The following is a 13,220-nucleotide window of genomic DNA, read 5'->3' on the forward strand; positions in this document are numbered from 1 at the left end:
CACAGATCTCATGGTTGTTTCCTAAAATTCAATAATTTTCATGAGTGTTACTTTGTTGTAAGCTTTTAGTCAATTTTTAGGATACTGAAATGGTTAGTTTTGATCATTTTGTACAATTTATAGTTGCTTTTTAGGTTAGAGGATTTGGTAACCTCCTCACTTTGCCATATCAGAAGTCGCACCCAGTATTGAGTTTTGATCTGTGTAAGTATTTTACATATTAAAGTATTAAAATTAAACCAGAAAGGATGAGGGAAAAATTAAGCCTTAAAATGGATTACACATTGAAACAAATTAATATAACTATATCATATTGATTACATAGAGAAGACAATTCCAATAACTTTGGACACAGTACTCTGGCTGTTCACCCTTAGTAGGATATATTCTAAAGTTAGAACTGCAATGAAATCTTGAACTTTAGGGGCGCCTAGGTGGTTCAGTCGTTAAGCGTCTGCCTTCGGCTCAGGTCATGATCCCAGGGTCCTGGGATCGAGCCCCACATCGGGCTCCCTGCTCCGCGGGGGGCCTGCTTCTCCCTCTCACACTCCGCCTGCTTGTGTTCCTCTCTCACTGTCTCTCTCTGTCAAATAAATAAATAAAATCTTTAAAAAAAAAAAAAGAAATCTTGAACTTTACATAATAGGTTAGTTGTATGTACTGATATTCTTATAGTAATTTCAGAACTTTTTTGTTGATTTTAGGATAGAGCAAATGAGTAAATATATTGCTATTACTGGGAACCAGGGTTTTCAGTGTGGGAAAAGTGAGGAAGAATCCGGTGGTGTTCACTTGTATGACTACATACAAGATTTCATGTGTATGTATTCTTTTGACTCGTGGGATTTTTGTTTTTTTCTTTTTTAAAGATGTATTCCCTGCATTTCTTTTTTTTTTTTTTAAGATTTTATTTCTTTTTCAACAGAGAGAGACAGCGAGAGAGGGAACACAAGCAAGGGGAGTGGGAGAGGGAGAAGCAGGCCTCCCGCCAAGCTGGGAGCCCAATGTGGAACTCGATCCCAGGATCCTGGGATCATGACCTGAGCCGAAGGCAGATGCTTAACGGCTGAGCCACCCAGGCACCCTATTTCCTGCATTTCTTATGGAGAGGGCCTAAAAGTAGTGACTTGCTAGTAACAGGGAACATACTAGCATCCAGATCTTGGTTTCTAAATACCATTCCCCACCAAAAGGATGCAGGACTCCTTGGAGAAATGGCTGATTCCAAGGCTGGAGCAGGCATGATACAAAGTACTGCACCTGGAACACAATATATACTTGCAGCAAAGTCCACCCTTAGAAAGACAGACCCAGGCAAAGGCTCGTGCAGCTCCTGGAAGTGAGCTAGGGAGACTCAGGCAGGAAACCCTGGAGCATGGTCTAAAAGGGCTCCGTGGGAGGAAATGTGCAGTTAGTCGAGGGTCTGTTCAGGGGCCCCTCTTACCTAGGTCTAAGGGCTGCACAGTGTTTTATACCCATGAAACCATTTAAGCATTAAGTAATATTCCAAACATTCTGCAATGTTTTTATTATATATGTGTAGACACACATTTTTTTTAAATATATATAATGTGAGACAATTGAATCCCCAAATTAGAGGTACTAATGTACAGTGTGTTCAAAGAAAGATTGTGCAAGGAAGGAAGTGAAACGTGTCTCTGAGGAGGAGATATGCTTTGTGCTGAACTTTGAAAACAGGAAAATTTGGTTTGGGCAGTTGGAAAGAAGTTACGGACGAAAAACAAAGGCATTCCAAGATGGCGATGCATTAATAAAGGAATGGAATGAAGGATAAGGTGGTGGGTGTTGAGAGACCATAAAGAGATCAAACTGTCTAGAGGAGGGACTTGTGTTGGGTGGTAATGAGAGATGAGGTTGAGTAGATTGGAATAGAATTTGGTGTAGTGTAAAAAAAAAAAAAAAAAAGGAAAAAGGAAACCAAGAGATTTCTGAATCGTGATTTTCTTACTGTAAAATGGGTAAGATTTGATGCTTACATCTCAGAATTGCCTTGCAAAAGCAAATGAGCTAGTATATGTGATTACAGATTTTAAGAAGTAGAATGCTATAGTAATACCGGTTATATAATTTTGAACTCCAGGCTGAAAAGTTTGCAGTTGTGGTAGTAACTGTTAAACTCTATTCATCAAGAGCATTGTCTCTGGGGTTTTCCTTGACAGCTCTTGTGATGATTTATAATGCAGAATAATACCACTATTTCTGCCTGAGTTTTCAGTGATGGGGAGGAGTACTAAGTAAAGAGCCCTTTAAAATTTCTTTGGTTTCCATTGTTATGGAAATATAATTCTAGAGCAGATGTTTCTCTGTGAGGCCTCTGGAATGTGTTAAAAGACATTGTTGGAGGGGCGCCTGGCTGGCTCAGTCAGTAGACCATGCGACTCTTGATCTCTGGGGTTGTGAGTGCAAGCCCCATGTTGGGCACAGAGATTACTTAAAACAAAACACTGTGGAGACACGAGAGGGCTCCTAACCACATTAGACCAGAATCTGGAACAATTTGAACCTGATAATGCTGCTGAATGTCAGCACTACCAGCTCATTTATGTGTGTATGCTCTTGGCATTTAACATGCTAAGTAACACTTATTTCCTACAAAATCTGTCTTTGGATTCCAGTAATGTTACACAGTATGCATGCCATCTTTTGGAGAAAGAGAATGTTCCAGCAGCAGCATAAACCCTAGTCTTTGTACTGGGATCAAGTTAGTCTCTTGGCACAGCTGGGAGATAGTGCAGCTTTCTCCTAAAAGTGCTATTTTTAGCTGTTTCCAAGGAGATGTTCAGCATGATACTGATAATTGCATTAATCCTCAATTTACACAATCTGTGGAAGCAGCAGCTCTTTTACAGTGTTTACTGCTTAATGGGTCACTGAGTTGTGATTTGTCAGCCGAAAAAATAAAATGCCTTCCTTCAAATGATTGGTTTGAGAAATATGTTCTGGATCTCTTCCCTTTGCCAGTTCAACTTTTAGTCCTAGTTGTAAAGACACTGAGCATAGCATAACATTTAAACTTGTCAAATCACTACTTCATACACCTGAAACTAATGTAACATTGTATGTCAACTACACTTAAATAAAAAAATTTAAAAACAGGGGAAAAAAAAAAAGACACTGAGCTTTTCCCAGGCTGCCTGCTCAGGCTGGCCATTATTGGTAATTCCTTCTGGGTATACCGTGGATCTAAGCTTTGCCTACTGGTATCTTATTGTTCTAAATTTGCCAAAGAATGATTAAACTCTTTACACACACACAAACACACACACACACATATATACACACACGAGTCTGATCTGGCAGTCCGAGTGCTTCATATGTGTTCATAAAACATTCCTGATGAATTTGCTATGGAGAACAGATTATAGATCAGAAAGTAGCTTCAAAGAGTTAAAATAGAGGAGACTGAAAGTTCTTAAAGGATAGATATTAAACCCTAGTAACTTGATTAGTGGTTCTTTAAAGAATTTTTGTTTTTGAAATAACCTTTCTAAAATATTTTAAAGACCTTTAGGACCTGTGTTGCATTTATTCATATGATCATGTAATTTTCTCTTTTAACTTATTAATATGGTACCTGGCATTAATATATCTTCTAACGTCAAACTAACTTTTCATTTCGCTATTAGAACATTATTGGTCAATTATGCATGATGTGTGTGTGTGAATTTAAAATTGGCAATGAATTTGCTATTACAGAGTTTTAAGTTTACCTTAATTGAAGTTGTTTTATAATTTTTAAATATTATTTTTTTCATACCCCTTTCACCCATGTCTCCCACTCCCTGACCCTGCCTCTGGCAATGGTCAGTCTGTTCTCTGTATCTATGAGCATGGGACTTTTTGTGTGTTTTGTTGTTTAGAATCCACATATAAAAGAAATCATAAGATATTTGTCTTTCTTTTATTGACTTACTTCACTTAGGGTAATGCCCTCAAGATCCATCCATGTTATTGCAAATGGCAGGATTTCATCTTTTTATGGCTGAATAGTACTCTGTGTGTGTGTGTGTATACAGCACAATTTTTTTTAACTAGGCAAAGAACTTTATTAACCTTGTTTCAAAGTTTATTCCCAGGCTGCTTCACCTTAATTAGCTGCAAAGAATGAATCGTATAGAAGCAAAAACTAAAAAGAGCTGCAGTGTCCAAGGGGCTTGGGCTTAAAAATATTAGAGATCCTGGGGCGCCTGGGTGGCTCAGTCGTTAAGCGTCTGCATTCGGCTCAGGTCATGATCCCAGGATCCTGGGATCGAGCCCCGCATCGGGCTCCCTGCTCAGCGGGAAGCCTGCTTCTCCCTCTCCCACTCCCCCGCTTGTGTTCCTGCTCTCGCTCTCTCTCTGTGTCAAATAAATAAATAAAATCTTAAAAAAAAAAAAAAATTAGAGATCTAGATTTATCAGATCCGTGAACAAAATTTTAAAAAAGCAGTCATAATATAAAATAGCAGCTCCCAGGGCGCCTGGGTGGCTCAGTCGGTTAAGCCTCTGCCTTCAGCTCAGGTCATGATCCCAGGGTCCTGGGATCCAGCCCCGCATCGGGCTCCCTGCTCAGTATGGAGCCTGCTTCTCCCTCTCCCTCTGCTGCTCCCCCGTTTATGTGCTCTTTCTCTCTCTCAAATAAATAAAATCTTTAAAAAAAATAAAATAGCGGCTCCCAATAACTTCTTTAAGTTTTATCTTCAGAGGTTGACTCAGGGGGCACCTGGGTGGCTCAGTCGTTAAGCATCTGCATTCAGCTCAGGTCACGATCCCAGGGTCCTGGGATCGAGCCCCACATTGGGCTCCCTACTCTGCAGGAAGCCTGCTTCTCCCTCTCCCACTCCCCCTGCTTGTGTTCCCTCTCTCTGTGTCTCTCTCTCTCAAATAAATAAAATCTTAAAAAAAAAAAAAAAAGTTGACTCAGTTCAGTTTGCTTCATTCTTGGCAGCTTCATCAGAATTCTCCACAAGATCTGGAACTTCATCATCCTCATCCTCTCCAATGGAAAAGTGGTGCTTTTCCATCTGTAGATTGTTTGAGCAGAGCTTCAGCCAGTCTTCTTAAACTAGTCAGACTGTCTTCACCAAATTGGTGTAAGACAGTAGCATTTCTGTCAGCTGCTGTCTCAGCAGGGCCTGGAACGGTGAAAGTGTTCACTTCCCGGGTTGCCTGAACTTTTGGGTTGTTAAAGTGGATCAGTGTTCCATGGTTTGTGAACATACTCATTTCTTCAATACCAGAGATATTGTTTACTCCTAACTTCTTTAAGGAGAACTGAAGTTATTTATCATCTGCTGTAGCTGTTTTCTGAGCCGCCTTCTTTCATTGAGCTGTTCCTTTCCCACCACTGCACACTTGGCTTACAGTTTGGTGAGTTTCTCTTGGTTCATGATAGTTTCTTTCATCCTGTTGGACTGGAAATGGGAGCGAGCAGGGGACTAGGGTTGGCGTTCAGGGGGTCTCAGGCAGACCAGCTGAAATTTAGGTGCATAGGCGGCAGCTAGAGGGAGGCTGGATGTGATGGCTGCACCACCATTTCTTTATCCCTTCATCCATGGACAGATGCTTAGGTTGTTTCCATATCTTGGCTGTTGTAAATAATGCTGCAGTGAGCGTAAGGGTGCATATATCTTTTCAAATTAGTATTTTCATTTTCTTCAGCTAAATACCCAGAAGCTGGGTCATATGGTAGTTCCTTTTTTAATTTTTTTTTTTTTTTTAAGTAGGCTCCATGCCCAGCATGAAGTCTAATGTGGGCTTGAACCCAACGACCCTAAGAATAAGACGTGAACTGAGATCAAGAATCGGATGTTTAACCAACTGAGCCACCCAGGCACCCCTATTTAATTTTTTAAGGAACCTCCAAACAGTTTTCCATAGTGACTGTGCCAATTTACGTTCCCACCAACAGTGCACAGGGGTTCCCTTTTTTCCACATCCTCACCAACACTTGTTATTTCTTGTCTTTTTTATAATAACCATTCTAACAAGTGTGCGGTGGTATTTCATCATGGTTTTGATTTGCACTTCCCTGATGATTAATGATACTGAACATCTTTTCACGTAACCGTCGGCCATCTGTGTCTTCTTTGGAAAAATGTCTATTCACACCCTCTGCCCATTTTTTAATCAGATTGGTTTTTTTGCTGTTAAGTTGTATGAGTTCTTTATATATACCCCTTATCAGGTACATGATTTGCAAATATTTTGTCCTATTCAGTAGGTTGCCTTTTCATTTTGTTGATGGTTTCCTTTGCTGTGCAGAAGATTTCAGTTTGATGTGGCTCCATGTGTTTATTTTTGCTTTTGTTGCCTTTGCTTTTGGTGTCAGGTTCAGAAAATCATCAACAAGACCGGTCAAGGAGCTTACTGCCTATGTGTTCTTCTAGAATTTTTTATGGTTTCAGCTCTTATGTTAAAGTCTTTAATCCATTTTGAGTTAATTTTTGTGTACAGTATGAGACAGTGGTCCAGTTGCTTTTACAGTGTGGCTGTCCAGTTTTCCCAGCACCATCTATTGAAGAGATTGTTCTTTCCCCATTGTATATTCTCGGCTCTTTTATCATAAATTAATTGATGGCACATGCATGGGTTTATTTCTGGCCTCTCTATTCTGTTCCATTGATCTATGCATCAGTTTTTATGCTAATATCACACTATTTTAATTACTATAGCTTTGTAATGTAGTTTGAAATCAGGCACCTTGGGGCCTCCAGGTTTGTTCTTCTTTGTCAGGGTTGCTTTGGCTATTTGGGGTTAAAATCACTTTTTTTATTTGAGTCTAGTTGACATACTATGTTGCGTTAGTTTCCGGTGTACACATAGTGATGCAACATGGTTATATGTTATGCTATGTTCACCGCAAGTGTGGCTCCCATCTGTCTCCATATATCACTATTATACTATCATTGACTATATTCCTTATGCTGTGCCTTTTATTCCCATGACTTACGCATTCTGTAACTGAAAGCCTGTATTTTCCTCTCCCCTTCACTCATTTTGCCCAACCCCCAGCCCCCTCCCTGCTGGCAGCTGTCAATTTGTTCTCTGTATTTATAGGTCTGATTCTGCTTTTTGTTTGTTTATTCATTTGTTTTTGTTTGTTTAGGTTCCACTTATGAGTGAAATCATATGGTATTAGTCTTTCTCAGTCTGACACCCAGGCGCCCTCATTGGATGCTTGTAACCAAGACTTTGAATCTTGACTGGGGCAAAGAAAAGGAAATAGTTAGAATTTATTTGCTACTATTGCAGTCCTGTCTTGGCCAGATTCTTCCACTAAAAGATAATTAATGCTTTCTTGCTTCTTGACTTAACAGAGTTGCCTTGAGTGCTGCCCTTTTTCTTAGCCTGTGTTTTAGGCCTCCCAGTGATTCTGTGAGCCCCAGTATCTTTCCAGTGAGTCGATCCTCTAAATTTTTTTTTTACCTAAAATACAGTCTTTTTGCTTGCATCCAGAAATCCTGATAGCATAGAACATTATGATCCAAGCACCTCTGTCCTAAATAGTACTACGTAAATGTGACTACGTTCTTATATTTTGATTCCCATCACCACCACCCATGTTATTTTTTTGTATTCCTTTAGAATAGCCCATTATCTAAAAAATAAAAATGAAAAAGTAAATAAAAATGAATTCCTGTGTTTGCTGTACATCTGGCACATAGTAGATACCATAAAAATGAGATTCATTTTATACCTGCCTTTTAGTTTCTTCACTGAGATTCCTCATCTAGAGTATGGTAATGAGGCACTCGGGAAACACCCTTGTCTCGCCAGCATATTTACAAATCTACGGAGACATAGTATTTTTACTTTGGTTCCTAATCTTAAGAGTACCAGTTATTTAGGCTCCAGGCTTCTCCTGTGCATGAAATACCCTGCTAACTATATTTCCTTCCTTTAGTTTTCATTTAGTCAGAAGCTTCAAGAATGAAGGTAGAGATTTTTGGATTCTCTCTCTCTCTCTCTTTTTTTGAAGCTCTTTCAAAAGGAGGCAGGCAGTCACTTGTGCCAGTTCTGCTCGTGCCGACCGTATTGCTAAGACATTCAGGGCTGAGAGCACACAGGGACTCGGCATGTGCCATCTTGGCTCTGCAGAATAACATTCATTCTGCCTGCCTTTGAGTATGATGGGTGTTTGGCCATCTGTGTGAATGTCTGAGTTGTTAGAAGCAGCTCAGAAACTAGAGACGTATCTGGCTTTCTTCAAACCTCCCAGGAGTAGCCTGCCCTGACCCTGCAGGTGAAGTTTGCTCCCTGTGGTGCGCTCTGCCAGCGCCCTGGCCAGCTTCTGCATCACAGAAACCACAGAAACCACTTCTTTTTTTTTTTTTTTTTTTTTTTACAGAAAAGTAATAGCTCATATTTCTTGAGCCCTTATTTACCAGGCACTGTATTAGGAGCTCTACGTATATTATCACATTAGTCCATAAAACTATAAAACCTCGTATTTTAGATAAAAATAACCAAGGCTTAGAAAGATCTGGAACTTGTCCAAGATCATTCATTTATTTTTTTTAAAGATTTTATTTATTTATTTGGCAGAGAGAGAGATAGCAAGAGAGGGAGCACAAGCAGGGGAAGTGGGAGAGGGAGAAGCAGGCTTCCCGCGGAGCAGGGAGCCCGATGTGGGGCTCGATCCCGGGACCCTGGGATCATGACCTGAGCCGAATGCAGATGCTTAACGACTGAGCCACCCAGGCACCCCAAGATCATTCATTAAATAAGTAGCAGATTCAGAATTTGAATTTATGGTGGCATACATGCCAGTGGGCATGGTGTTTAGTTTCATTTTGAGTAAATAGAAATTAAGTGATACCTGAATTGCTATTCCTTGGAAAAGATATAAACATAGGGAACCTAGGTTTTGTGTTTTAAATCTCAGGCATGGGATGAGCCAGATGGCCACGTGTTTCTCTATATCTGTTTGAGATTTAGATAAAACTGACCCAGTTCTCAAAGGTCAAGTTGAAAAAAACAAAAGTCAAGTTGCTGCATGTTAAGTAGCCTAATGAAAGTTAACCTTTTTATTCACTTATAATATATTGTGGGAAATGATGTAATTGTCGGATCTCTTGCAGAAGAGAAGAGAAGAGAGCACTAGACTAAAGGAGGAGGGAAATGTGCAGTTTAAGAGAGGAGGTAAGGCACCTGTCTCAGCACTGATGTCTGGTCATCTTGATTCCTCGTGCTGTCTTGGAGTGTGAAGAAACACCAGAAACATTTGGAAACAACTAGCAAACCTAAACTGCTCACAGTACATTGTTGATTCCCAACACCTTGGAATTTGATTTTTCACCAGGTCCAGATCATTCTCACCTGACGGTGACCAATTACCATGTGTCTCTTGGCACGGGCATACTTTTTCTTTTCTGTAATCCACTATAGAACCAGAAGGTAGGAGGGCAGACTTCTCAGCTGATGCTTTGGAAAACTAACCTGGAATGTTAAAAGGCTGTTTGCCTCATTGATGTAAAAGCAGGGTCCCCCTTACTTACTTGCAACAATGCTGTAAAAACTGGCCCAGTGGTTCCAACATGGCCTAGGAAAGTATTTTGCTTGTACTTTGGTCTTTCATGTACCTTTTTCTTCGGCTGCCTTAAGTAGAGAGATGTTCTCCATGTTCTTCTGTGTTTCTTAACATTTGCTTAGGAATAATTTGAGTTCATTCAGTTAATTTGGGGGAACTGTTTGATCTTATAATAGCCTTCTATCACATGTAAAGTGTATATGCTTTAGAAAAATATCAAAATTGGGACGCCTGGGTGGCTCAGTCAGTTAAGCCTCTGCCTTCAGCTCAGGTCATGATCCTGGGGTCCTGGGATCGAGTCCCACATCAGGCTCCTAGCTCAGCGGGGACCCTGCTTCTCCCTCTGCCTGCCCCCCTCCCCGCTTGTGCTCTCTCTCTCTGACAAATATATAAAATCTTAAAAAAAAAAAAAAAGAAATATATCAAAATGTATATGCTTTAGAAAACTAGAAGTAGTAACATTTTCCCCTAGTTATTTTTTAGATTTAAAATTTTTTTCTTATATCTGGTTTAGCAATCACTTTTTTTTCCTACGTACTAATGGTTCTGATTTTGAAAGCGTATCTCTTGTATTTTATTGTTAAATATTTCAAACCTGAGAAAGGAGTGAACAGGCAATTTTCTTTTAGTGCCCTGACCATAATTCTGTGTGTGGCAATGAGTAAATTTATCACCATTTTCTCTTTTAAGGTGTTTAGTCAACCACTGATTTTTACATTGTTGCTCTTAGCTCCATAAAATGTCTCTCCAGACATTTCAGGGAAGCAGTTTTGGCCAGGTTGACTCCATGAAAGCATAATATCTTTAATGAAAATACATATGTAGAATTTTTGTCTTTATCCTAAGCCATTAATCCTAGACTTTAGTTTCTTTCATCTGTCCAGTTCTCTAATCCTCTTTCATTATTCCTTACTAAATTGATAAGCCAAATGAAAGTTAAACATACAGAACATTCTACTTGAGACCTTTGTTCTGTGAATGGAAAGCTGTGCATTCTGAGATACTGTGGAATACATAAATACAGGGAATAAAATCATAATGACCTTTCATCTTTTACCTTATCCTCAGATTATATAGAAGCTGAGAGTTCTTATAGTCAAGCCCTTCAGATGTGCCCATCCTGCTTCCAGAAAGACAGGTCTATTCTGTTTTCAAATAGAGCTGCTGCAAGGACGAAACAGGTATGTATCTTTGAGCTTTTCTTTTTAAGAAGCACATGAACTTGCAGTGTTTTCATAGGGTAGCTTCTGTTTCAAACTAGCAGAGGGGCTGCGACTCTTGATCTTGGGGTTGTGAGTTTGAGCCCCATGTTGAGTATAGAGATTCATTAAAAATAAAATCCTTTAAAAAAAGAAAAGGGGCTTAAAGTTGCTGCCTCCCTTTTCCTGCGCATGTATTTCCCTGATGTAAAGGGCATAGGAAAGATAGAAAAGTATTTTGAAAAACCTGAGTCGGGGCGCCTGGGTGGCTCAGTCGTTAAGCATCTGCCTTCGGCTCAGGTCATGATCCCAGGGTCCTGGGATCGAGTCCCACATCGGGCTCCCTGCTCCGCGGGAAGCCTGCTTCTCCCTCTCCCACTACCCCCCTGCTTGTGTTCCCTCTCTCGCTGTCTCTCTCTCTGTCAAAGAAATAAATAAAATCTTTAAAAAAAAAATCTGAGTCAGATTACTGCGAACATTCTTTATTAGAGTCGCTGATTGAACATTTTCATGGGAGGAAGGCTGACAGAGTCTCCACCAAACTAGGGCAGGTTAATGAAGCAAAAAGCCAAGTAGTGCATGTTCTAGAATAGCTGCAGCTGCTTATTTTAAGTCTCTGGAATTCTCGATAAAGATTCAAAGGGAGAGGGAAACACCGATTAAAACTCTGGATTTGAAATGCTTATTGCTAGGATTCTGATTCTCTGTCGAAAGTGTGGACACAGGGAGAAATGTCCAACAGTTGGGATGAGAGGTGCCCCTAAATGTAAAATAGGTGTCAGGGAAAGTTCAAGAGCATTTTGTATTTCCAAAGGATTGAGAACCGAGTATAACAGAGTTAATGGAGGCTAATGTGCGGTTGTATTGGTTTTGTACCATGTTGGTACTAAAAGTTAGGTTTGGGGGCACCTGGGTGGCTCAGTTGGTTAAGTGTCTGCCTTGGGCTTAGGTCATGATCTCAGGGTCCTGGTGTTAGAGGATCGCAGTGTTCTTGTCTCATGGAGTCAAAGAATGAATCTCGCGGACACAAAAGGGTGAAGTGAAGTGAAAGTTTATTAAGTGAAGGTGAGAGCAGAAAGCAAAGAAGAAGCTCTCTAGAGGGAGAGGGGTCCTGACAGGGTTGCTACTGAGGGCTTTTAGTGGCAGTCTTTTATTGAGAACTGACCAGGAAGCTTGTGGCCTTGAGCTTCTTGTGCCATCTTGGTTTGAGCATGGACTATTGATAGCGTCCTTAATGACTTAATTCTTTGAGGTTTGGCCATTTTCTATGATGCAGTGTAGCCACCAAAGAAAAGTACTCCCTAACATCGGAGGCCAGGTGGTCGGGTTTCCTTATTCCTTGTTCACTCTGGCTTAGCACTTCTGCCTGCCGGGAATAGTTTCAGAGCCCAGCCAGGGGCCCCCTACTTCTCCCTGCCTATACCTTAACCTTATTTACTGGGATTGAGCACCACATTGGGCTCCCAGCTCAGTGGGGAGCCTGCTTCTCCCTCTGCCATGCCCACCCTCACCCCTTCCTGTGCTTGCCCATGGGCACCCTGTCTCTCTCTCTCTCTCTCAAAATATTTTTTTGAAATAAATAAAAATAAAAGTTTGTTGTTGATTTGTCTACTTAGTCAACATAGTCCTATTTAGTCAACATAGTCAATTTCAATGGATTGAAATGATGTGAAAGTTTTGGGGGGAAAAATTACCGCTTGTTTAAATATGGCTATTTATATCCAAAGGACAAAGAGTAGTTTATTTAGCATACCTTTAAGCAGCCACAAAGCAAGGTCAAGGGCACCTGGGTGGCTCAGTCGTTAAGCGTCTGCCTTCGGCTCAGGTCATGATCCCTGGGTCATGGGATCGAGCCTGGGATCGGGTTCTGGGATCAAGCCCCGCATTGGGCTCCCTGCTCCACAGGAAGCCTGCTTCTCCCTCTCCCTCTCCCACTCCCCCTGCTTGTGTTCCCTCTCTGGCTGTGTCTCTCTGTCAAATAAATAAATAAAAATCTTAAAAAAAAAAAAAAGCAAGGTCAAGATTGGGTTAAGTGGTTTTTTTGTTTGTTTATATCAGGTATTTATATCACTCTCTGTAGTTGCCTGAAATTCTCAAGTGCCTCTACCAAAGTCACTTTTGATGACTAGGTTTTTTTTTAAAGGGGTGGGATGGAGAATACTTGAATAATTGGACATGAGGAAAGGGTTTGTTTTTTTTGTTTGTTTGTATGTCTAAACTTGTATGTTTTATTATTGGATACAGTTTCTAAGGTGAAGTATTTTTAGAGTGATTCATATGGAATGCGAGAAGAAATAATTCTAGAATATACAAACACATTTTGTGTTAGAAGAAATAAAACAGGGGCGCCTGGGTAGCTAAATCGGTTAAGCATCTTCCATCAGCTCGTGTCATGATGCCAGGGTCCTGGGATCAATCCCCACTCAGCGGGGAGCCTGCTCCTCCCTCTCCCTCTGCCATTTCCCTGCTTGTGCTCTCTGGCTCGCTGG

General features: G+C 40.6%; 1 protein-coding gene across 4 annotated transcripts in view; it reads left to right on the plus strand.

Moving 5' to 3' along the window:
• The window catches only part of TTC1 (tetratricopeptide repeat domain 1), a 46,382-nt gene that overhangs the window by 13,156 nt on the left and 20,006 nt on the right, over positions 1–13,220 (plus strand). For all 4 annotated transcript variants that reach the window (XM_032403639.1, XM_032403640.1, XM_032403641.1 and 1 more), the window contains exons 3-4: positions 9,084–9,144; positions 10,601–10,713. In XM_032403639.1, coding sequence (XP_032259530.1) covers positions 9,084–9,144; positions 10,601–10,713 — 174 coding nt within the window. The remainder of the gene's footprint in view (positions 1–9,083; positions 9,145–10,600; positions 10,714–13,220) is intronic.

Source organism: Phoca vitulina, unplaced genomic scaffold, assembly GCF_004348235.1.
Source record: "Phoca vitulina isolate PV1807 unplaced genomic scaffold, GSC_HSeal_1.0 scaffold6, whole genome shotgun sequence".
NCBI classification, from domain to species: domain Eukaryota; kingdom Metazoa; phylum Chordata; class Mammalia; order Carnivora; family Phocidae; genus Phoca; species Phoca vitulina.